The sequence below is a fragment of the Molossus molossus genome, unplaced genomic scaffold (genome assembly GCF_014108415.1).
Source record: "Molossus molossus isolate mMolMol1 unplaced genomic scaffold, mMolMol1.p scaffold_m16_p_16, whole genome shotgun sequence".
Taxonomy (NCBI): domain Eukaryota; kingdom Metazoa; phylum Chordata; class Mammalia; order Chiroptera; family Molossidae; genus Molossus; species Molossus molossus.
This window is the reverse complement of record NW_023425351.1, coordinates 22102210-22127736: the sequence shown is the minus strand read 5'-3', so window position 1 is coordinate 22127736 and position 25527 is coordinate 22102210. Positions and strand designations below refer to the sequence as shown.

General features: G+C 39.7%; 1 protein-coding gene across 1 annotated transcript in view; it reads left to right on the top strand.

The window, feature by feature from the left end:
- The first annotated feature begins 13368 nt into the window (after positions 1 to 13368).
- Positions 13369 to 25527, top strand: part of LOC118631875 (cytochrome P450 7B1) — a 72964-nt gene continuing 60805 nt past the window's right edge. The window contains exon 1 of the mRNA XM_036264469.1: positions 13369 to 13436. Coding sequence (XP_036120362.1) covers positions 13369 to 13436 — 68 coding nt within the window. The remainder of the gene's footprint in view (positions 13437 to 25527) is intronic.

Here is a 25527-nt window from a genome sequence, read left to right as displayed (position 1 = left end):
ACTGCTAGATTGTAGCTAAATGAAGTAGTGTAGGTGATCAACAGAATCATGGATGGTCATAGTGACTGTGGAATTATACATTTGATTCATGATTCAGGTGCATGTGAGCCTGTTCACGCATGTGTGTCTGTGAGTGTAGGTGCACATGTGTGCATGCATGTGTCTCTGTACATGTGTGCATGCATGTGTGTGTGGAGGATTATATGTATTTTCCCCTCTTGTCTGCTCTGTATATACACGCATGCCCAATCTGTGGTCTTTACTTCACAAGGTCACTTATTCTGTTTATTTCAGTGACATATGAGCAGTGGGAATCCAGTTGCCTGGGTTCTAGCACCAGGTGCCAGCCATCCTTGCTGAAAGGTGCTGGGAATTAAAACGGGAAAGTGGTCGTTTCCAGATTTATGCAACTCATATTTCACCCGGCAAAGACTCTGAATGTGATTGTGGAGTGGGTCCGCGTATGCAGTACTGCATGTTATAAGCCATTTATTTTTTTACTTTTCTCTGAAAGCAATAATTTAAGGAAAGTATGCATTATGAGGGTTTTCAGTGATTTTTTAAACATTAAAGTAATACCAGATATTTTAGGAAACTTGCTTAGGAAATAATCACTGAAGTGTTTTATAATTGTCACACTAAGCAAAAAAATAAAAAGAATCAAAACTGATTGTAGAAGAATATAATTTAATCTAGTTGTAGAAATTTGGTGGGTCCAGAAAATTTGCAAAAAATATACTTTTGTTCCTCTATAGCCAGATGGTTTGTCCTATTTTAAGCTGATAGTATCTCCATACATCCCTCTTGAATGTCATTGGTTTTAGCTGGAAGACAGTGTCTACCATTAGAATTTTTCTTATTTCTGGATGATCTAAAATATATTTTTGGAATCTTTAAGTGATCATACTGTACACAAAGAAAAATTTTTATTACATTTAGCTCATACTCAAAAAAAGTGTTTATATACATTAAAAAAACACCCTTAAAATGAACAGTTCTTTTGACATGATGTTGACAGAAGTCACTTTGATGTAGTTTAGAGTCATGAATTCTCTATCTGTTCCGTTTTTCCTGGGGCTCCATCGACTTAGACAGCCTGATCTGTCATTTTGCAACTCTTGGTGATGGCCTTGACAGAGAGAGGTTTTGACAAGTGCTGGACATCAGCAGCAATGCAGAATAAGCAGTGGATATTTCTCCAGGTAAAGTGACAAAATGTCTAAAAGCGTCAGAAGAACTGTGTGGTCTTCAATCACATCTAATATAATAAAGCAAGCACTGTTTGTGTTCTGTGTTTCAGCATTGTATGGTGACAAAGATTTAAAATTCTGTCAGAATGGAAGATTAGAAATCTTTTGCCTTATTTACGAGTGTTTGCAATAATAAGAACATTTAGGTCACTAGAAAAATCTTTAAAATGCCTATTGAGTGAATGATGGGAATATCGAATAATGCGATAGGAGTTTTGAAAATGTGACATTTCATTACGTATTCTTTTTGTGTCTGCAGTGCTTTTTGAGTAATTCTGCTTGATTAAAAAATACTTCCTCATCCTTCAGTGTTGACGATTCAGAGTTCAATGTAGAACTTTCACTAGGCACTAATTAGACTTGTTGACAGGGCATTAAGTTTTCAGACATGTCAGAGTCTTGCTTTGTTATATCCTCTATTAATGACTGTGTAAGAATGTAAACATCATCCTGCATATTGAATATGCTGTTCTGTTTTATATAATTATTTTGCGTCTCTATTCACTCAAGAAACAGCTGTTGAAAGTTTAGTGGGATGCAAAGTGGCACAGCCTGAAGATGTTCTTGTTCACCCAGCTGACTCCGTTTTGATGTGATACCTACTGGCAGGGTCGTGTGGTGAATTCAACTTCTCTGACAGCCATCAGCGCTGCTGACCAGTGGTCTCAGGTTTTGTAGTGATGGGAGAGAGTAGGAAAGGATCCCATAGTTTAGTGTTTTCCCCCTGCTGCTGGACCTAAAGCTTCTGCCAACAACCATCTAAATCAACACCATGCCAGTGTGCTCTGCAGACCAAAGGTCACCCCAACATCTGGCCCCACTGTCGGCTTCTTTCGGGTTTGTCACTGGGCAGCATCTGCTTATAGATTCTTTCTCAACCTCTCTTTGATCTCTCTGACAGTAAAAAGAAGCTTCTATCACCCATCATGTGTTAGGAGTTTAAAAAAATTCAAAAGCACGGGACATTGGAAAACTGGTGGGATTTTGTATGTTTTCTGCCCCTTGGTTTTTAAGATGGGCATTTTGTTTGACGCAGACTCACAGAGTGAAGTGGTTTTATTCTTGGTTTCCAAAAATATTGTCACAGTCAACAGTCTAACCTATAAAGACAGCTAGTCAAGGTGAGCCCTGTTTTGTCCCTTGTGGCCAGTCTTTAAAGAATGAAGACTGAGTAGTGCAAAATATTTGTGTGTGTTTGTTTTGTATGAACTCTGAAACATCAGTGTTGATACCTATTGTCTACTTTTCTGACATTTCTATCAATAGTTAAGATTTCATGTGTTTTTCATCCACCAACTTGGAATACAGGGGACAGTTTGGGGATGCTGCCTAATCTCTGGATAAGTATTGAGGAATAGAGTTGACATTTGCCCATCTGAAAAGTAAGGCCCAACAGAGTGTTTCTCCCAGCGGCAGGAGGTTAGGTAGCACACTGTTCACAAAGGCGGCTTATCTCCCGGACAAGGCACTCACTAAAGCTCAGCTCAGTGCCTCTTTCATTCTTTCTCTGATGATCTCCAGTCTGAGTTCAAATTCAGCGAACATGTATTGAGTACCTGCTCTGTGCCTGGCGTTGTCCTAAGTGCTGGGCATGCAAAAGTGGACAAGAGAGACACACCCCTACTCCTCAGAGTTTACAGTCTAGATGGATGGGGGGGTAGACATTTTCATGTTATGAAAAAACTCAATTTAAGTGTGTTTGGCCCTCCCCAAGAATTGGCAACCCATTGCTGTATATGTATGTGAATATAATTAAGATAATTCACAGATATGATTATAACAAGATTTTAATTCTAGTTCAAATCAAATGCCACAACTCTCAGGAGGAAGTTATAATGTATTCTGCATCACGTAGCACAGCCACTCAATACACATTTGTGGAGAGAATTTGTGATTTTCTTCTATTTTCATTCATTCTCCAAAATGATTGGCTATTTTCTTCTATTTCCCTTCATCTTTCAGGAAACTGAACATATAGATAAAATCTTTTTTGGCGTGGTTTAACTTTGCCTAATTAAAACAAGAATTTGCTTTCAAAGCATTTACCACAATATCAGAGCACTTTTACTTGTTTGGCATCATTTGTTTTTCACAAAATCCTAGAAATTTAGAATAAACTCAAAGTTTAACTCGTAAGTCCGTAGTAACGAGGAGAGCGTTAGGGTCATGACTCTGCATATATTATTGTTATTGTTAATTTCTCATTTTCATTCCATAAAAGGAGTTCCCTGGGAGCTTGTTCTGTCCATTAATAAATGCCTCTGAAAGTGCTTAAATAATCTATAAAATGTAAAAAGATGTAATATCTTTAAAATAATGAGACTTTTTTCATGGGGGAATCAGTCTAAATACTTCTTAGTCACAAATCTGTGCTGAGATGCAAATTTAGGGGAAGACCATGACAAAGCCAGGACTATTTCTCCCAGTCATCTGTACTCCCAAAGGCCTGAGTCAGGGTAGCCAGATTCTAGTTGCATCTTCTGCTAACTGGTTCAGTGACCAGAAGCAAATCTGAACTCTCTGGTCCCCAGGTTTTTATATTTCATCTGTAAACAAGGTCTCAGGATTAGATAGCAAAAATAATAATCTTATCTGATTTTTTTCTTTTTCTTTGCTGTTTATAGAATTTCCACATATATTACCTTTTAACCAGAACTTTAGTTCTAATATTTTAGGAATTGATCATTTCACTTTAAAGGGTACACATCTGTCATGTTAAATAAAGCCTTTGTTGCATGCATCGGATCATGAGGATTCTCTTTCATGACCTGATGTTACCTACTTTGGAAATAATCCATCTGTGGAAGTTCATTCACCTAAATGGTAAGCGCTAATATTGGTAAAGAATAATCATGGTTCTATTAAGAAATTTGGTAATAAGTCGTCTTTGTTCTGAACGTTTACTATTACACATTCAGAATGATGTATTAGTGTCTAGTCAATTATAAGAATTATTATAAATATAACATTTACTACATACACTGTGATGATTTGCACATTTTTAATTTATATATAATTACCTTACTTAAAGTACTCCAAAAGGAAATTACACATTAAATTTTTTTTCTTTTAAAAATAGATCACAAACATAACCCTTTTTGCTAACAAACCTGTGAATTTACATATATTTCTTTGGCCGCTAGAGGGAGTCTGCAATGTCACAAATGTCCAAGAAACCTGTAAGAACAGGGAACAGGTTCTGTTGGAGTGTCCATAACACACACCCATTGTGTGCCCATGAAATGATATGCCTACAAAATATCATGTTAATCAAACTCAGTCTTTTTGGGTCTATTATCTTTCCCCTTCCAAAAGCAATTTCCCATCATGTTTTATTTTGTTCTTTTTAGAAAGTACAACTTTCAAAAGATACTAACTGTAAAATGCTTCCTCCAAAATGACAGAGACTTACCAGTCTAAAAGAACATGAGGGATTCAAGAGCATATATTAGCAATAACCTGATCATGAGTTTTCTTAAGTCAGTTTCAGTGCTGGAGAAAGAAGTAATCCAGAAATGAACATCTTTTTTTTCTCCCCCAGATCCTCCCACATAGGCAGCAGCTGCGCGGGCTGTTTTCATCCTGACCTACTGACATACATCACCCCTAACCGCAGGGACCTCCTTCCAGGGTGAGAGGGTAATTGTGTCTCATGTCCGGTCAGTCTGTAGCCCCTCTTCTGAGACCACCAAACAAGTGGCTTTGTGTGTGTATTTTCACAGAGCCACCTCATTTATAAATGAGGAACTGGGCGGGAACCACCTGCTCGTAGCACCTCAGCCACCAAAAAGCAGAGGGAGGGCAGGGACAGCCCTTCCTTTCTCAGCGTGGCTGCTTTTAGTCAGCAGCATAACTGACGAGTTCAAATTTTAAAATTTTCTATTTTCAATAGGGCACCTTGGGTTTTGCTTAAATATCTTACCTTACACATCATTGACATTTGACTTCACTCATTTCTGGCTTGTTTGCTTCTCATTGCCCATGTGTACTAAAGTTAGCAGGAGGACTGCAACACAATGGATAATTGGAAATGTACGTGGTCATTACAGACATATACAGGGAGGGGCAAAAGTAGGTTTACAGTTACTCATATGGAAAATAATACAATAATTAATAAATAATAACACAAGAATACACAATAATAAACTGTTTCATGTGCTCACAACTGTAAATTAATTTTGCCCCACCATGTATTTATATATTTTAAATTATTTGTTGTTTCAATTTCATCTTCTGTTGGTTTCAGGTGTACAGCTAAGTGGTTAGACTATCATATACTTTACATAGTGTTCTCCTCAATATTTCCAATATACAACTGGCACCATACCTAGCTGTTGCAATATTATTGACTGTATTTCCCGTGCTTTACTTACTTCCCCGTGACTACTTTTTATCCATTTGTGCTTCTTGGTCCCTTGACTCCTCCCCCAACACTCCTCCCCTCTGACAACCATCACTTAGTTCTTTCTCAGTGTCTGTGAGTCTGTTTCACTTTTATTTATTCATTTATTTTGTCCTTTAGATTCCACATATAAGTGAAATTATATATTTGTCTTTTTATGGCTGACTTATTTCACTTAGCATAGTACCCTCTTGGTCCATCCATGCTGTAATATATGGTAAGATTTCATTCTTTTTATGGCAGAGTAATATTCCATTACATGTATACGTACCACAGCTTTACGTACCACTTGAGCTGCTTCTAAATCTTGGCTATTGCAAATAATGCTGCAGTGGATATAGGGGTGCTTATATTCTTTCAAGTTAGTATTTTGGATTTCTTTGGATAAATCCCAGAAGTGGAATCACTGGGTCATAAGGCAGATCCATTTATTGAGGAAATTCCACACTGTTTTCCATAGTGGCTGCACCTAACAGATATATACTTATATTTATCTGTGTTCTCTCATTGAGGTGTAGGTATCTTTAATGTTCTAGGAAACCTTTACATCCCTTCCAAATAACACCTAACTCAGAAAGTACTGATTCCCTTTCCAATATGCTGTGGGTCCATATTCTTTTGTAAAACACAACAACAATAAATGACTAGAAAAGTGAAATAAAAAGCATTTGAAATACTATCTAGTTTGTTATTATTTTTTCAGCAGTCACAAAACTGCTCTGTGAAGTTGCTGGAAGAGTCTCTGAACACGTCCTTGCCCTTCCTGGGTCCGGCTGTGGGGCAGCAGAGACACAGTCCACAGGCTGCGTTTGAATTTTTTTTTTTTTTTTTTTGTCCTCACCCGAGGACATTTTTCGATATTTTGTTCAGATAGAGTGAGTGGGAGAGAGAGAGAGAGAAACATCGACGTGAAAGCGACACATCGAGTGGTTGCCACCCACACGACCCAACCAGGGCCGGGGACAAACTGCAACCAAGGTACGTGCCCTTAGCGGGAACCGAACCCGGGTCTCTCCGGACCACAGGCCGACGCTCTAACCGCTGAGCCAAACCGGCCAGGGCCACAGGCTGCGTTTGAGTGGCCTGGGACATGTCCGATTTCACCGCAGTTCCGCCCTTCCCAGAGGTCCTCTCAGAGGGTAGGTGTCGTCGCCTTTCAGACCAGTAAATGCAGAACAGAAACTCGAGCAGAACTCCCTTCTCCTCCTTCTCTGAACCAATGGAGGAGCTGGGAGGTTTTGCCTTTGAGCCGAGTGTCGGGTAGGGATAGATTGGAAAACAGCTGTATTAACAATTAAAAAGCAGAGTTGACGCCAGTGCCAGTTGAATGAAAATAAGGTTTCGAATGTGTGACCCTGAGCATATAATGAAAAGTTTGTTGAAGATGATGTTTTCTAATCACCTCACACTATCAAAGTTTCAAAATTAAATTATTTTTGTCTTAGGAGTTTGGGGCAGGAATGAAGTAATTAAAGAGGTCCTTATGTCTGTGAAATATTCAATAGATGAAGAATCTGGAGAGCTCAGTAAAATAATGGACTGAACATATTGCCTTATTTTTCTCTTTCTTTTTGGTTGCCCTTTCGAACTAGAGCTGATGGTAATTTTGTCTTCCAAGCCTCAACACACTGAGGATAGATTAACTAAACAAATACACTGGTATGAGAATCAAGAGACCTAGTTATCATCTTATCGCTACTTAACTAGCCATCTGGCCTTCAGAAAATCACTTCAGACCTCAGTTTCCCTTCTTAAATGGGAAGACTACCCCCTCTCTGTCCCCCTCACAGGATTACTGGGAGGACCAGGTCAATTAGTCTGTAGTTTTTGAAAACTATCAGGCATGTTACAGACACATGCATGTATATATATGTAATTGTATATGTGTGTGTGTGTGTGTGTGTGTGTGTGTGTGGCATTATTCTTCATTTTTTTCAATCAAACATTTATTTTCCTAAACTCCCTTGAAATATACATTCTGCATTCACTGTTAACCCATTCCATGCTTATTTTATGGTCTTTTCTCACTCCACCCCGAGTCCATCCATAACTGTAAGTGTATAATGATTTTTATTATCGTTGCAAATGGTGGAGGAAAGAATCTTTTAAATACCACCTCTAAGATTTAGCCTCACTTGCCCAGTGACGCTAAGCTTTGCTGTGGTGCCGAGCTTAGGGCCGGATGAAAGGGAGCCCTGCCTTTGAAGGCTGACTGCCCCGCCCCCACACTCAAGGACCTGCGCACCTGCGCGCTGTGACCCCGCTCCTGACACTCAGCGGTCTCGACAGCCTGACACTCAGCGGTCTCGACAGCCGTGGGCAGCCCTCGACTTCGGCATGACGATACTTGATCCTCCTGGCTGTGCCCCACGAACAGTCATGATGTGGCTTCCTTTGGAGAATGGTGACCACATGACAGCACAAGGTCATTGCCCTGGGAGCAAAGGAGCGGTGGTCTCAAGGTCGGGACCAATCCTGATCAGCCTCTCCAATCCCTAGGGAGACAGGTCTAAACAGTCTGAATCTAAACATAAAGTTCTGGAAGTGGAAAAGTATCTTTCATCCAGGAAACTGTAAAAGTCACCTGTGGCTTGAGAACAGGTTAGAAGAATTATGGAACCTCATTCATTCATTCACCCATCCATCCATTCACCCATCCATCCATTCACCCATCCATCCATTCAAGTATGTGTTGAGCACCCATCATGAACCAGGTCTAGTGCTTGGTGCCCGGTAGACACAGTCAATGAAGAAAATAATCTGGGTTTCTTGCTCTTCTGAAAAATATAGCTAGTTACACAGGGTATTGGAATAGCTTCAGGACACTCGATTCCTTCTCCTGCTGTCTTTGAAAGTACATGCAGTGTGATAGTCCTCTGAAGTCAGAGAAAACCAGCTTGACCTCATTGTTGCCCTCACACATGCGTAGCTGTGACCCAGCTTTTTCTTTTATCCTCACCCTAGGACACTTTTGCATTTATCTTCAGATAGAGCGTGAGGGAGAGAGGGAGGAAGAGAGAGAAACATCAATGTGAGAGAGACACATCAAGTGGTTGCCACCCACACAACCTCAACCAGGGCTGGGGACAAACTGCAATCGAGGTATGTGCCCTTAGTGAGAACCAAACCCAGTCCTCTCTGGTCCACGGGCCAACGCTCTAACAGCTGAGCCAAACCGGCCAGAGCTGTGACCCAGCTTTTACTCTCTCCCTTCACTGCACTAAGACATTCTTTGAAATGTCTGGCCAGTTTCTGTTGCTCTTTGAGAAGGCTGAGCTAGCAATGTTGAAGGACATGTCTGGCAAGCCAGAGTGTGGTCCTGATTCCATCCCTCTGCTCCAGGGCCTGGTTCTGGTTCTGATCAACTCCATTCTTTAATACAAACATCTGACTTTGTCCATAACTACAGATTGACCATCCTCTTGTGGGCCAATGCACACTTACAATCTTCCAAGAGATCTAGTTAAATGAGAATGCTCATTTATTAATTTCTAATTGGGATGGACTCTTCTAGAGACAGAAATACTTGTATATCCTAATCAGGATATCCCAATGTGATCTCATTACCTGGATGCAAAGCAGACATCCAGGTAGTGAGATCACATTGGTCTCCTAGAGGCTGCTTCATGAAAATGGAATCAGAAGCAATGGAAGGTGGATGGTGTTGGGCGATTTTAGGCAGGCACCTATCGTCAGTGTGTTGTGTATTCATTTCCATTATCCTTCCTCTTTACTTCATACCCGAGTTTCTTTTCTAATAATGTTTTGCCCACAGAGGATACTAGATTAATGCTGACTGATTCAGTCCTCTGAGATAGAATCTAGATATCTGCACCCTGTACCTTCCAGGATAAACACATTCTAGGTATGTCAGAAAGTATAGCCCTTTGGGTGTTTCCGGTAACTCTGTGATAAGGGTGGTCAGGATTGAGGAGTGGGTGGAGAAGGCACCCTGACCTAAAGTTACGAGGCAGAAGGCTTTCTCTGGTTCTGCCCCTAGTGCAACAGTCACTGCTTGTCCTGCTGGCGGGGGCAAGTTGGACTGGGGATCAATAGGGGCCTGTCCAATCTTAGGGTTTTGATCATCTCAAGTCTGCTGGTGCTAAAGGAAGACTTTTTAGTTTTTCAGGGAGCATTAAAGTGGAAGGCAGCTTTTATACTGTTACCATTTGTTTACTGTATCCTTTCTGCACTTCCGATGTCTCAGGCACTTGGGAATCAAGTGCCTATTGTGTTCAGACTTGAAAAGGACCTAGGAGGTCATCCACATCCAAACTCTATGACCACCATTTCCCACCCAGTTGCCATCACAACCGTATGTTTGGATCGGTGCCTGTTTATACATAAGTTGGATGCATTTGCCAGCGGAACCCCTGCTTGGCTGGCAGTCTGTATCTTCTGACAGTGGACAGGAGTTAAAATAGGACAAGGTGGATATCCATTTGACTTCCTGCTTTTATTTCAGAGCTTTTGGAAGAGCGTATACATAATTTTCTGCTGTGGTCACTAAGCCAACTTAACTTTCTTAAACTCTGTGACCTATTTGAGGGTTGAATTAGTGTTGATAAATTGGGACATTTATACTTTTTGGTGAAGAATATAACATTGACGAACGTTTATATCAATTTAGAAGTTATGGATGTTGGTGTAGAGTGTTTCAATAATACTTAACTATTTATATGACTCTTCTCACTATCACTGCTGAAATGCCTTCACCCCCACCCCTGAACAGTGTTTACCCAGGAGTTGCTCTGTCCCAAAGCACTGAATTGTTCAGTAAACCAGGAGGGGGGATGGAGTGGTGAATTTTGTGCACAGTGACGCGTGTGTAATCCCTTCATAGCGTGAGTATTTGGTTCCATTTCTTACTGGAAGGCATAAAACTAATTGCTTATGTGCGTGTTTAAACCCCAGGAATGTCCTGGCAGAAAGTGAAAGCCCGGGGATATTTGTATCCACACCCCGCAGTGGAGTGAACCGAAAAAGTGGTTCCAGCTAAAGGAGAAATACAACCTGCCTTCAAAACAGTCTCTTCAATGTCCAAGTTTTATTTTACATGTTCGTTTTTAATTGAACAAGCCACAGTGCCACATATGTGTTATTGAAAATGCATGTTATTCCTTCAAATTTGGGAAGGAACAGCACATAAGGTTTTTTGGTGTTTGAGTATGTATGTGTGTGTGGGTTTACCCAGAATTTTCTAAATAGAAAAGGGGTCTTATTGTTTCTTGACTTGAACGTAGGCTACAAATAAGCTTAGCTTTATAACCCCGTAATACATAGCATCTGGGTTTGTTCATTACCTTTTTTTTTTTTTTAATTGTTGACATTATTATAGATGTTCTTATCCCCCACCCTTTGCCCACCTCCATCCAGACCTGCCTCTCCTCCCTCTGGTCCTCACCACGTTGTCTCTGTCCATGGGCTGTGCATATATGTTCTTTGGCTATTCTTTTCACCTTTCATCCCGTCCGCCCCACCCACCTTCCCTCTGACATCAGTCAGTCTGTACCATATATCCATGCCTCTGCTTCGTTTTGTTTGTCATTTTATTTTTTTCATTAAATTCCACATGTAAGTGAGATTATATAGTACTTGTCTTTCTCTGACTGGCTTATTTCACTTAGCACAATAAGCCCCAGGTCCATCTATGCTGCCGCAAAAGGTTAAGAGTTTCTTCCTTTTTACGGCTATGTAGTATTCCTTTGTGTAAATGTACTGCAGCTTTTTATCCACTCATCTACTGATGGGCACTTGGGCTGTTTCCAGATCTTGGCTATTGTAAATAACACTGCTGTGAACATAGGGATACATATGTTCTTTCTGATTGGTGTTTTCTGATTGGTGATTGGTGTTCATTACTTTTGACATAGAACATTTTATCCTAAACATGGGAAATATGATGGCATTGAACAGTTGGTTTTATTTTAAAGAATATATAGTGTTGGGACTGTTTTTAGAATTAGAAAAAAAAGAGTATTGCATCAAGATCTGTTTCTCCTTATTTATAAGGGAAATACATGTTTTAACATAGTAAGCAGACAGCTGCAATTTAGCTGAGGCATTTTCCAAGAGTGGAGATGCCAGTTGAAACTCAGAATCAAATAATTCTTTTGCTAGACTATCAGCCAGTTAGGGGTTGGGAATAATCAATAGAGACAATGAATATTTCAACATGGACTGATTTAATTAATAAATAATAGCATGAGCTGTAAGAAAGAAAGATCTCTTATCCTTTGAGACGTCATGGAGGGACCTGGAAAGTATTATCCTAAGTGAAACAAGCCAAGCAGAAAAAGACAAATACCACATGATCTCACTTATTTGTGGAATATAATGAACATAACAGTCTGAGGAATAGGGTAGACCCAGAGACGTGGAAGTAGAGTACAGACTGACAACCCTCAAAAGAGGGGGTGGTAGGGGGAGGGAAGAGATAAACCACAGAACTTATATGCATGTACGCATAACCGATGGACACGGACAACAAAGCTGGGGACGGGGTAGGAGGATGGGGAGGAGGGTGTCAATGGGGTAAAAAAGGAGAAACATCTGTAACAAAAATAAAATAAATAAATAAATAAAAATCTTTTTAAAAAACCATAAATAAATAAATAAATAATAGCATGGAGGAGGGAACGTTTTATGCTTTTCCTGATTTGGGGATAATAATATCTGTGCCTATTTGTAAGTGTCGATGTATAAGACGGGCCCTCGTGGTTCCATCAGCAAAGCAGGGCTATGTGTGTGGTGGGTGTGTTGTCAGGGAATTCCATTGTTAATACATGCCTCTCCTCACTAAAGAAACTCTAAAAATAAGACTGAATTCGGTTTTGTGTATTTTGAATTTATATACGTGTTTTCATTTTTTTTTAAGTAATGAGCTTTGGTAGGATGTTATAAATTTAATAGATAGAGATGTATTTTTTAATCCCAAGGATACAGGATTTTTTTTTTTTAGACAGACGAGGAGAAACATCATCAATCAGTTACCTCCCATACGTGTCCCAACCAGGGATTGAACGCACAACCTAGGTATGTGCCCTGACTGGGAATTTAACCCAACACTTTTTGGTGTATGGGACGGTGCTCCAACCAACTGAGCCACCCAATAATATTAATTGCAACTTTATTAAGAGTATCCCCAAACTAGAAACATGCCCTTCAACAGGAAAATAAAATAAATAAATAAATAATAAAAGTAAATTCTAAATTTTACTTTTTAAATAAAGTTTAAATTAAGTTTTCAGCACCCAGTGCCTAGAAAACCAGAACTCCAGAAACTCGCTCATCAGCAAAATGGGACCCAGGAAAGCTTCCTGGAAGTCGTGCATTCTAAAACTGGGACGTCCTTGTAGGCTTGGGTTTCTTCTCATTCAGTGTATCCTCGACATCTAGCATTATGTCTGGCATATAGTCTATAAAATAAGTATTTATTACAAAATAAATAAGTGAACTTTAAAAAGGAAAGGAAGGGAGGAAAGAAAGAAGGGAGAGAGTCCCCGGAAATGGAAAAGCTTCCCAGACAGCGAGTTTTCAGTGCTTTTCACATGTTAATTGTCACCACTGCAGGCCCCTGAGTCTCTAAAGCTTTGCTAGGAGCGGTGGTGGCCTTTGAGGGTGCAGCGTGCTTGCAGGAGTAGCTGCAGGGCTGTCACAGGTGCGGTGATCAAGCTTGAATTTGGGATTTCATGCCCAGACGTCTAGATTGTCGCCATGGCTCTCACTGAGTCAGGAAATGAGTTTGATGCTGACTACAGAGCTGAGAGCAGAGGGAATGATGGGTGAGTATAACTATTTGCTACCAAATGCATGTGTCCGTGTTGTGATATAGGGTGAGAGAACTCTTCCAATTCAGGAGATGGCTGGGAATTATGTCCATTGAACCAGCGTGCCCTGTCTCCATTCCCTGCCCTACCAGGTGTCGTCAGCCAGATGCCTCATGCTGGAGAATCTTGCAGACAACCTTAGGTACATCTAGTGAAATGCAAGAATTGTTTTAAAAGACCTACCATGAGTGAGTGAGGCTTTCATTATATATCACTCCTTTCACAATGCTGAAAGCAGGTGGAGCTGTTTTCCCAGCTATGCAGAGCAACACACACTTGAAAAATACTTGAAGAAACTTGGAATTATCCAAGGAGTAACTTTATAAAAGAAAATTTACATTTCTGGAGCATCTGTCAGATGCCACATACTTTTAAATGCTATTGGATGGGGGGGTGAATTTATTTATTTTTTAATTGTGATGAATTTCACACACCATAAAATTCACCTTTTGAAGGTGTACAATTCATCAGGTTTTAGTACATTCGGAAGGCTGTGTAATCATCATCACTGTCTAATTCTGGAACATTTTCATTGCTCCCAAAAGATACTCTGTTAGCAGGCATCCCCAATTCTCTCTCCCCTCATTCCTAGGTAATCACTAATCTACTTTCTGTCTCTATGAATTTATGGACCTGCCTATTCTGGATATTTTGTATAGATCGAATCATACAATATATGACCTTTTGTGTCCAGCTTATTTTACTTAGCATAATTTTTTCATGGTCCACCCATGTAGTAGCATGTATCTGTACTTCATTCCTGTTATTGGGTGGATAACATGCTGCTGTGTGGGTATACCACACTGGTCTATCCATGCATCGGTTGATGGACATTTGGATTGCTTCCACTTTGGGGCTATTGAATAATGCTGGTATAAACATCTGTGTATATATTTTTGCAAGGAGGTATGTCTTCTTTTCTTGGGTATACACCTAGGAGTGAAAGTGCTGGGTCATATGATAACTTTGTGTTTGACTTTTTGAGGATGGGCTAGTTTCCCACAGTTGCTACACTATTTTACAGCTATCTTAGGGGTGTAAAGGGATATCTCATCATGGTTTTGACATACATTTATCTAATGAGCAATGATATTTAACATCTTTTCATGTGTTTATTGGTCATTTGTGTATCTTCTTTGGAGAAGCATCTAGGAGTAATTTTATTTGGTATTATTATGCATTTCTGAATTTATCAGGAGACAAAAATTAAGGCAGACTTTAATTCAAACAATTCTCCAAACACTTAAAATGATTTTCACTATAAAAGAGAGTTTTTCTTGTGGGGTGGATGTTGGGTGACACCTGGGGTCCCAAAGGAGGACATTTGGGCATAGAAGGAGGTACAAGTGGAGTGGACCTGAGTCGCGTTGGCTGCAGTTGTATAGAGTTTAAAATGGCATGAGCACATTATGGAAAATGGGAGTGAAGGGTGCTTCAAATCTTACTTACAAATGTAACATAGCATTATTAAATGTTGCTTCACATTTTAATTTCAATTTAAAAACTAGGGGAAAGCGAAAGCACGTCATGGTCAGGATCATCTGTGTCTTCTGATCGCCATGTAATGTGCTCTATTAGAACCATATTTCTGGCTAAAGCATCGGAAATTCCTCTCACCAGCGACTGTCAACACCTTTCTTTATTTTCTGTGTTTTTAATTTTGTAAGGGCCCACTCATTGATTTATTATGAATTCTTATAAATCATAGAAAATGATTGTACTTTAAATAAGACAATACCCCAGTGCTGCAGGAACACAGAAGGTTTGATTTCATGTTTTTAATTTAAATAAAGTACAAAATTTGGTACTTTCCTCCTCCAGTCACAGACCTGGGTTGGGCTCTGACTGTCACTTTTTTCTCTGATAAGAAGACAAAGGAATAGGTCCAACTTATTAGTGGGAATAGCCAAAAAGAACATATGAGGAAAAGAGTATATTTAAAAGGAAAACTCAACTAGTTAGACAGACTGAAATAGGCATGTACAACATTGAATGAGAAAGCCACCAAGTGTCTGGGAAAAGAAGAGGCTTTTTGTTTGTTTGTTTGTTTTGTTTTTTAATGGAGGATAAAATCTCCAATAGCTGGAGGGACAAGTCAAGGGGAAAAGGTTTCCTGTTGTCTTTAAAATAAAAACATAATTAAATAGAACTAGAAATTAGAAAGCAAGAAAAAAAGTTGAAAAATACATGACGATTTTTATTTAAAATAACAGAGCCATCTTCGCTAGCATTCACTGAGTTGAGCCTTTTGCCTCAAATGGCTTTTTAAAAGAATCATATTTAAGTGATAGCAACAAAAAAAACTATTTTCAAACGCAAGAAAATATTTGTAAAGGTTGTTTCCATCTATCTACATAGCACAAATCCCAAGGAAGGACACCTGCTTCGTTTGGGGGCTTAAAGGGCCACCTAAGGTGACCAAGGCTAGCAGGTGTCTGCTAAGGCTAGGCATGTGTTTATAGCCTCATGACCTCTTCCTTTTATGAAAGGCTTTCTCATTGTTCCCTGTTTACCAACCCTAGTCACTGGTCAATAAAGTAGCAATGATAGGAGATATCCCTGTCTGTGTGCTTCTACAAGTCAGGAAGCTCTGCGCAAAGTAGGGACTGTTTTTGGTCAGCTCTTTATCCTTCAAGCTGACTATCGGTTCAACGAATGAAGAGGGAAAATAGACATTCCAGTTTTACTATCTTAATGAAGTTGAATTTCTTTTCTTTTTTTTCTTTTTTATCCTCACCCGAGGACATTTTTCCATTTTTTGTTCAGATAGAGCGGGAGGGAGAGAGAGGAAGAGAGAGAGAGAGAAACATCTATGTGAAGGGACACATCGAGTGGCCGCCACCCGCACGACCAACCGGGGCCGGGGACAAACTGCAACCGAGGTACATGCCCTTAGCGGGAACCGAACCCGGGTCTCTCTGTACCGCAGGTCGACGCTCCAACTGCTGAGCCAAACCGGCCAGGGCTGAAGTTGAATTTCTTATCTCCTAGAAACTCAATACATACAAGAACTGTCATAGAAATGCAACCGTATATAGTTCGTTTTTAAATTTTATTTTTCAATTATAGTTTACATTCAATATTATTTTGTATAAGTTTTAGGTGTACAGCTTAGTGGTTAGACAATCAAATACTTTACAAAGTGTTCTTTGTCCAATTGCCATTACATTACGTTGCTTTTCAGAAACTGACATCACAATCTCTTTGCTTCTCTCTCTCTCTCAGATATATAGACAGATAGATAGATAGATAGATAGATAGATAGATAGATAGATAGATAGATAGATACAGATACATGTGTATATATAATGGCCTTGGGTATATGTGGCATTGCTGTTTAACAGAAGCAGTTTCCCTAAGTTTTATAACAGTCCTCATTTCTTGAGATATGAAAGGCTTGTACAGGACTCATCACATGGATAGGATCCCACCTCTGCATACAGACCTGGTTATCACCATGTATTCTGTACTTTATTTTCTTGTTTATTTCTCTATGGATAGGACAGTCATCCCCAGCAGCAGCTGCACAACCATGTACTGATGTAGACACTGTTTTGCTCTGCTCTGAATATTACCACATGTGCCCTACTCCTTGGCTTGTCCAAATATTGCAGAAAAAAAGCTCAGCTTTGCTCAGCATGGGGGATGCCCACCATGGACCAGTCAACTGAAGCCTGGGTCCTATTGCACTTGGCAGCTCCTGTGAGGGTGGTGGAAGGAGTGGTTACTGGGTCCCAGGGGTGTCTACTGCATCCTAACAAGTGAGCCAACATCTTATTTGTAACTAAAAGGTTGGTTGTTTTTTTTGTCACAGAAGGAGTTTTTATAAAAAGGAAAATAAGTAAGGTACCTTCTCTTGTTTTAATTTTTCTAGGGATAAAGAATTTACGCTAAGTAAATGCTGCTAGACTAGTGACCGCAAGAACCCTGTAAGCTCCTTTAGGCAGAGAATTAAGATCTAACTGCTTTAGGGACTTAGGGCAGGGCTGCTGGTGGGCTCTCAGCCTTGGTCACACAGATGCCAGGCGTCATGTAATGATACTCCCTCGTAACATATCTGAACTGTGCTTATCAACAAGCAGGAATTTGAACATAGCCCTGCATGTGTGGGAGATTTTCCCCGTAGTTCTTGATATTGAGAGTGACGTGAAGGACAAGGTCGGGGTGAAATGAGCAATAAAAGCAAGACTTACAGTTCAAACTTTCAGTCCTATGCATTTAGGCAGAGAGGAAGAATTTAGGTAGATGATCAGAGCTTAGAACTATAGTGCCAAACCAGAGCAAAAATCTCCAGAAAGGAGGGTAGAAACAGAATTAGCTGGAAGTATGGCTCGGCCATGAGACATCCTTCTAGGGCTCCTTTAAATGTTGGGAGGGAACCAGGAAAGGCGGTGAGCTGATTCTGACACCACAATATTACAACAATAAGAACAGCTACCATTATCAAACACTCACTGTGTGCCAAAATGTATGCTAACTGCTTTTAACAATGAACTCATTTGACAGACCGTATTTTATAGTTCATTTTAAAATGCAGATCCTACGCTACATTTCTATGTAAAAAAAAATCAACGAGTGTGGTTCCTTCTTATGCATTCCTTTCAGCACATAACCTTTGGGGATGTTTTGATGAATCCTTAATTTTCTGACATGCCATGATCATAGATTAGATTTTTAATGTGTTGCTGATGGAGCTTTTACAGCTTGTCCTCTTCAGTTGCTTGAGAACGTTCTGGTGAGCTGTTAGTCCTGTACTTGGATGTAATTGTCATTTTTCTGGCAGTTGGCTAATATAATCATTAGTAAATCATTGCTTTTTTTTTTTTAAAGCCCTTAAAAATGTGCTATTTACCTCATTTCTATTATTTTTCTCTAAGAACTTTTAGTTTTTATTTAGCTATTATTTAAATGTTACTGTTACCTCTGTGGCAATATTTTCTAGCATATCATTAGGGTCAACTTTAAAAAGGTTTTGTTTTTCCTTAGGATTTTTGATTGTCCAGTGAGCACATGAGACTGCTTTGTTTTGAATTTCAATGGCCAGTTAAAGAGGGAGGAAATACCAGTCTTTTAAAAATATATTTTGCCATGAGTGTGTATTTTTTCCCTGTAAAAATATTGTATGCGTATTAGGCTTATCACAAACTTTATTCAAACTGCACATGTAAATATATTTTGTCTGGTGGGCTTTTCTGTTAACATTCCTGAGTTTTTGTTCTAGCATCATAGTGTGCTGCCTTTCACATTAGAACAAAAGCCCCCAAATGTCGGTCCATCAGCTGACAATACCAGTTTTGTCTCTTAATTAGAAAAGAGAATAAAGCTGTTTAGGGGTGTCAATAAAATGACAGATGCATCATTAGCAGACGGCTATGGTGGATAAGTTCTGTGCAAATACTTGGAATGGAATTAATAGGAATTTCTGCTAGCATATTTAAATTGCAAGCTTGGGGGAAGAAAGCAATGTTTTAATGCAGTGAACTAGTAAAAGAAAACGGGCATGAACAACCATTTAAGACTGAGTTAAGAGTGTAAGAGAAATCAAGTTGCAATAGAGAATAAATTAGGGAGAATTTTATATATTATTAATATATTGCAAATGAGCCATTATGGATATTATATGATTAATTCATTTAATAAATATTTATTGAGGGTTTACTACATGCCAGGTGGTAAATTTAATAAGAGAGTACAAGCTTTGAGTCTAAACCCAATGTGACTGTCCCTTATAATTAGTAGGACAAAATTTCAATTCGACCATAAATCTTGGAAGAGGTTTTTTGAAGGTTTTGCATTGGATAGCGTCACGCTGTGTGAAGCCCAGGTCACTCAGTGTGATTCAAAGAAGAATTCCATTCAGTCCATACTTCTTGAATGGTTGGCAAGGTTGCTCAGCCAGCGTGGGCAGGTGCACGTGGGTGTGTCACACGGAAGATGTTATATCATGCAATTCAGTGATCAGGAACACTTTGCTCATGGACTGAACACTGCTTGTTCAGTTATTATGTTCCTGATGCTTAAAATCCTGCCACAGAGTAGGTACCAATAAATACTTATTGAGGAATGGCTGAGAAAAGAATGCATATAAATTTGAAGACAAACAGGCTAATTGGATACATTTTAAGAAAGAGAGGAATTATTATGCTAGAAGCCCTTCATTTTGTTTGAAATTTATTCATTTGCCTATTCATTCTGTCAGCATTTCGAACACCTAGGCTGTTTTATGTACTGTGATAGGGCTGGGGAGGTGAGAAATGAAACATACAGTCCCTGCCCTCAAGGGGCTCCCAGTTTAGCTTTTATATGCTGAGAGATTCTGGTCATCTTAGAAGTCTCCCTGTGATGTGTCACCATGATGTCGAAGAGAACAAAGTATCACAGACCTCTAAGACTTGGCTTTGAAGTTGTGTAAAAAAGTTATTTCTTGTTTGTTTTATAAATTTCTTCAAGAAAAGTGTATCTGCCCTTAGTCAGAACCTAAATGTGTAAGATTTTGTGTGACTCTCAGGAACTGCCATGTTCTCACTTCTTCCTTTCAGACTCCCCATTTCAACCACCTTTATTCAACAGTGTATTTCCACCCAGATGAGGATTTTTAATACTCCTTTCTCTGTATGATAGTGTCATTTAATGACACATTGTGTAATAATCAGTAATAAGTGTTTCTTAATATTTTATTGTTTATATTAATAAAGAAGGAATTTTAATTTAATAGATACTGTTAGAAATCAGAAAATACTTCATGTATGAACTAAAATTTGCACTTATCAAATAAAAATATTACACCTTGCAGTTTGCATTGTTTCATTGTTTAAAATTTGAAGCCACAAATAAAAATCCCAAAGGGTTACAATGAATGAATTATAACACAGGCTCTGTTTCTTCACCAATCACTGGGTTATCATTTTTATTTAGAGTCCACTGTTTAAACAGAGGACTATGTAGAACCCCTGGGTTAGGAATTACATTCAAAGTGAATTTTCTCCTTTGCGAACAGTTTAGAACTTACTCTTGAAATAAATGCATGTAGCTGAGTCTGGGTATGTCAGAAGGGACAGCTGAATAACTGGTAGCTCTCCTAATTTAACTTTCAGGCAGAAAACTGTGTTCATGAAAGACATGTTAACAAACAGTAGCTAATTCATATAAGCCCACAACTGCTTAGAATTTAGATCAACAGAAGATTTTTTAGGATCAGTATTTCATCATGAGCATTGTTTAGAACTGTTGGTTTGTGGTACTAATACAGGGCAGACCAGCCTTCAGTAGTTTTGTCATGATTTGTCAGTTCTCTGCAGAGAGTACCACCTGATTGCCTGTGCCCAGGGGGACCCTTCCCACCATTCTGCCCTTGGTCAGACACTGCACTTGACCACCTGTCTACACACACGTGGACCCACACTTATTTGGACATAGAAGCAGGGTTTTTCCCAGACAGACCTTAGGAGAGTTTGCTGGTTCCTACCCAGACCCTTGTCTAGACCCTGATCTCAGTGTGTCTAGCCTAAATGTTCCCAGAGTACAAGTCTCAGTTATTCTCTGTCCGGGTGCAAGTCCGTGTCTTCATTAACATTCTACACTTTGTAACTTGTCTGCCTGAACCTAGCCTGCTTACCTGCCCATGTTGGCCTTCATTAACACTGATCACCCTATCTTACGTTACAAGTCAGTTCACCCCCACTTTGCCTTTGTCCACGTCCTGTCCCTGGCCCCCTTGCCTCCCTGGCTTGTTTGCTGGCGCGCTTATATCATGACACAACCTTTGTCCTTGGCTTTAGTGGTCAGCAATTAAGGAGTTGCAAATTAGTAAGTCAAGGTATGTTTGTGTAGATTGCTTCCAGTATGTCTGCAGGTAGAGGTGAGAGAGCATTGCTTTAGTCAGCTGAGAGCCCTGGGAAATGCCAGCTGACTAAGGAAAAGGTCAGGGAGAGCATCTGCCACCGCCCTGCCCTTGGTGTTGGTTCACTGAAGCCACCTGGTGGAGGGCTTCTGGGGCTTTCCCAGGATTTCCCAACCTTTCCTCTCTCTGGCCTGGTTTTCACAGTGGTGCCACAGGGATTTAAAATACTCCATCTTACTCTTTATGAAACACCTTTAATAACTTACTGACTTTCCCTTGCAGTCTGGTCTCCATCTTTCTAGTTGGTTTCCAGACGTCAGACTATCTCTGCCCTGTCCTCCATTCTCTACCCACCCACGGCCAGTTCCTGCCCCTGTGCTTGGTGCGTGCCGATTCCTGCTTAGTCTTCTACCCCATCTGCCAAAATCCGCTTACTCTCCAAGGTGCTATTGTCCTGTGGCACCTCCTGCATGCCCTCAACTCTGTGGGTCCCTGCTGTCTTCTCTCCGGCTGTCAATAGACACCTCCTCATAGCAACTGCTACACTGTACAATAATATGATTTTTTGTTACCTTCTCATGTCAGCTACAGACCTCTCAGAGGAGAGACTCTGTTTTATTCATTACATATATGTCCAGTGTCTGGCACTGTTGTTGGTGATAGACTGTAGATACTGTTTTTTAAACTTGGTTAAAAAATGAGTCAGTGCAAGAACAAAACCACAATGGTGACTGGGAGTTACTGCACTTATATATTTACTTAAGAGATATAATTTGTCCCAGAGTTATAGTGAAGATAAAGTATCCCAAACTGCCAAGTTTAAAGGAATCCAAAAGAATACAGGCAAGCAGCCTATGAAACTTAGTAGACTGAAACTGTCATTGTGCAAAGTATTGTCTACTAGCTGCTGTTCATGTTTAAGACCTCCAGTTGTAAAAAAAAAAACAAAAACAAAACAAAAAACCTTTATGTTGCGATCATTGTGTAATGATATTGAATCAGGAAAATTTGTGATCAAATTTATAAATACTGCTTTATCAAACATATTGTAATACTTGCATAGTTGTATACAGCTATACATATAGTTGAATAGAGTAAGTTGTACAAAGCTGATTCATCAAAAATATTTCAGTTCTCTATGCTCCAAAACAAAGGTATTGTTTTTTTATTTTTCATTAATAGCACCTCAGGTGTACATGGATTTTAATTGATAGTGGGTCTGCTCAGAGTTAGGTCTACATTCTACATAATGTTGTAAACATTATGCGTAGCTTCTGTAAAGAAGAAAATGCCCATTTTATTTTATCTTTGCCTCTTTTCATGTAATAACCACAGGTGAGGAAAGTAAGCTGGAACATTAATGCCTTCGCTTATTATCACTAGTTTTTTTAAAGTTGTAATTAATTATTCATTCACACATCCATTCTTTCAGCAAACATGTATCAAACACTTGCCATATGCCAGACAAACCAGGTCCAACAAGGTCAAGGGTATATATATATAATGCTGACAGACAAGGAAATCTCCTGTATGGTAGTACGCGGTTGTCCATGCCAATGACAAAGGTGGGCACTCTCAGCTTTAGGAATACAGGCTCCTTTGCAAATGGAAATACACAAGCACACAAGAGAAAACTGGAAATGAATTTAAAGTATCTGCCTCTGTGCATGTCAGAGCTATAGTCGGGAGTTAACTGTTAAATCCAGCAAAAATTTTATTGCTTTAATTAATTCCTTGTGCTGATTTTTCCTCGTAAGCCTCAATTTTAACAAATTAATTAGGTTGAAGATTAAAAATCCCATTAGTGTCGATCATTCACTTCTTGGCTCTGTCAACAAGAGGCTAAAACTTTGCTCAGCTCCTGAGGGGGAGAAGGAATTAAGGGCCACAAGGAGCCCTCAAGCTAGCTGCCTGGCAGGCTTCGGGACCAGACAGTTTATGCTGTTTTTAAGACTTTAGATGGATATCAGATACCATCGTCATTTTAAAGCATATTATTGTACTTTTCCAAACATCACTTATCTCAAATACTTTAGACCTGTGGCTCTTTCTTTTCTGCAAGGTCTACGGCAATGGTATGTTTGCTGAGAAACTGTTCCATCTACTCTGATGATCTAATTTGCAGGTTTGCACAGCATTGATTTTTAATCAAGGACCTGTTTCCACTGTCACCTTGTCTGCCCGTTTATTATGGGTAAAGACTCAACGGTGGCTAATATCTCACCCAGAGCAAGAAAGAACAAACAATTAATAGAATCATGAATTACCTGCAGGTCATAATTCTGTTCCAAAGACTGGTTTGTTTGAGTTATGCTTCCTACTTTGGCTCCCACGTCTGACTTGCAATGGCAAGAACTGCAGAAAGTCAAACACGTGTTGTTAACACTTGCTCCTAGGATGTGGCTATAGTGGTGATAGTAGATAGATCAGGGACAAGATCCGGGCAAGGGAGCACAGCTGCAGGCCTAAATGTGCTATCTCATTTTTAGTGGAAAGTTACTAATGGGAAGAAACCCAGAGCCAGGTTCAGACAGAGATATATAGCAAGGGCATTTCACTTCCTGCACAGAGTTGAAGGCCAGGAGGAATTTGATCAAGAGTTAGGGTTAGAAAAACAGAGTAAACATGCAGAACAGTGTTTTCCAAGCAGATTTATTTAAAAACAAGAGAGGGGATATCAGAATAGAAGAGCACAGCCCCATAAAACTTGTCTGGGACACGAGGGCCCACAAAAGATGGACAAACTCCAAGAGACTAGAGTAAACGGGGAGATTAAGGTAGGTAGCTTAAGCTTTCAAGGTACGTGTGTGTGTGTGTGTGTGTGTGTGTGTGTGTGTTATGGTATATACCATGCTGCCCACATAGTGGATCATCATAAGTGTTGGATTCACAGGGGAAATCCTAGTATCTTTACTTTAGCTATTGGATGTAATTCTCTACCATTGGCATTATTATAATTATTATTATTATTATTATTATTATGTGCATACCTTGTATCAGTGTGAATAGGAAAGACCGTCACAGGCTGACACATGAAATGCAAACAAAACAAAACAAAACCAGAATTTGATTTGTAAATGGTCTTTTGCTATGATATTACTGAAAACCAGGGCCTCGGGCGAGCTCTGTAAAGATGGTGTCCTGTCAAGAACCTATTGATAGGCGTGGGTTGCCTCCACCTAAATAACAGAATGACCTGTTCATGGCAGAAGAAAGGTAGGATTTCTTCAGGTGAAGTGTGTTTCTCTTTGGGCTTCAAGTTTATCATGGGTATAAAAAAGGTGAGAAACTAACTTATTTCTGTGGATCATTTTAGTTCTAAAAATCTATGACCCTTGACTCTATACAAGTGTTATTTCTGTCGAAGTTATCATGGCTTTTCTCTTTCCCTTCTTCTTTGCTGACAAAAAACAAAAAACAAAAACAAAAAACAAAAAAACCTCTTCAAATCTATCACCTGTGGTCCCACCCTAAAACATAGCCCCACCTCCTTGGAAATCCTGCTCAAGCCTGTTGGGCGAAATATTCTGTTTCTCAGAGCATAGGTGTTAATAAAGTCTTTAGCACTGCCTCTTATCTCTTCACACACTTCCTATTCTGGTCAACCTCTACTGCCTATTGAGTCTGCTTTGAAATGCTCTGAAAGTCCCTTCTCTGTTCAGAAGCATCAGCCTCTGCTCACACTTTTTGAATCACAACTCAAGACAGGGAGGAAAGAGGCCTCGGAGTGGCAACCTGCCAAGGGACTGACCGCACAGTCCTAACTCACTCAGTCCCTCCCAACAGGTGTAACCATCGTTTTCAGACATACTTTTTCTACTGGAAGCTTTTTGAACCTTTAAAGAAGCCAGCATCTTATTCTCCAACATTCCAAGTATCCTGTTCTGGATGGCTTAGCACAGGTGTGTTTGTCTAGGCTCCTGCATTTGAGCTGGTGGAGGGACCAATGCCTCTTGGGATGTAACCAGAGATGCTGAGTCTGTCTTTCTTGTGTACAGCTTTCTGAGATGGATGTTGTAAGTTTGCCATTGGACCTCTTTTGCTTTTTCACGCTCTCCTTTAGCCTTGAACATGACTACTCTGTTCACATTTAAGCCTCATGAAATCCAACTGGCCAGAATGAGTATTTTTTTAAGCAAGGTTAAACACCAATTTTTACATATCATTTGAAGTCCAGCAATCCAAGAAACACGAGTAAAAACAAAC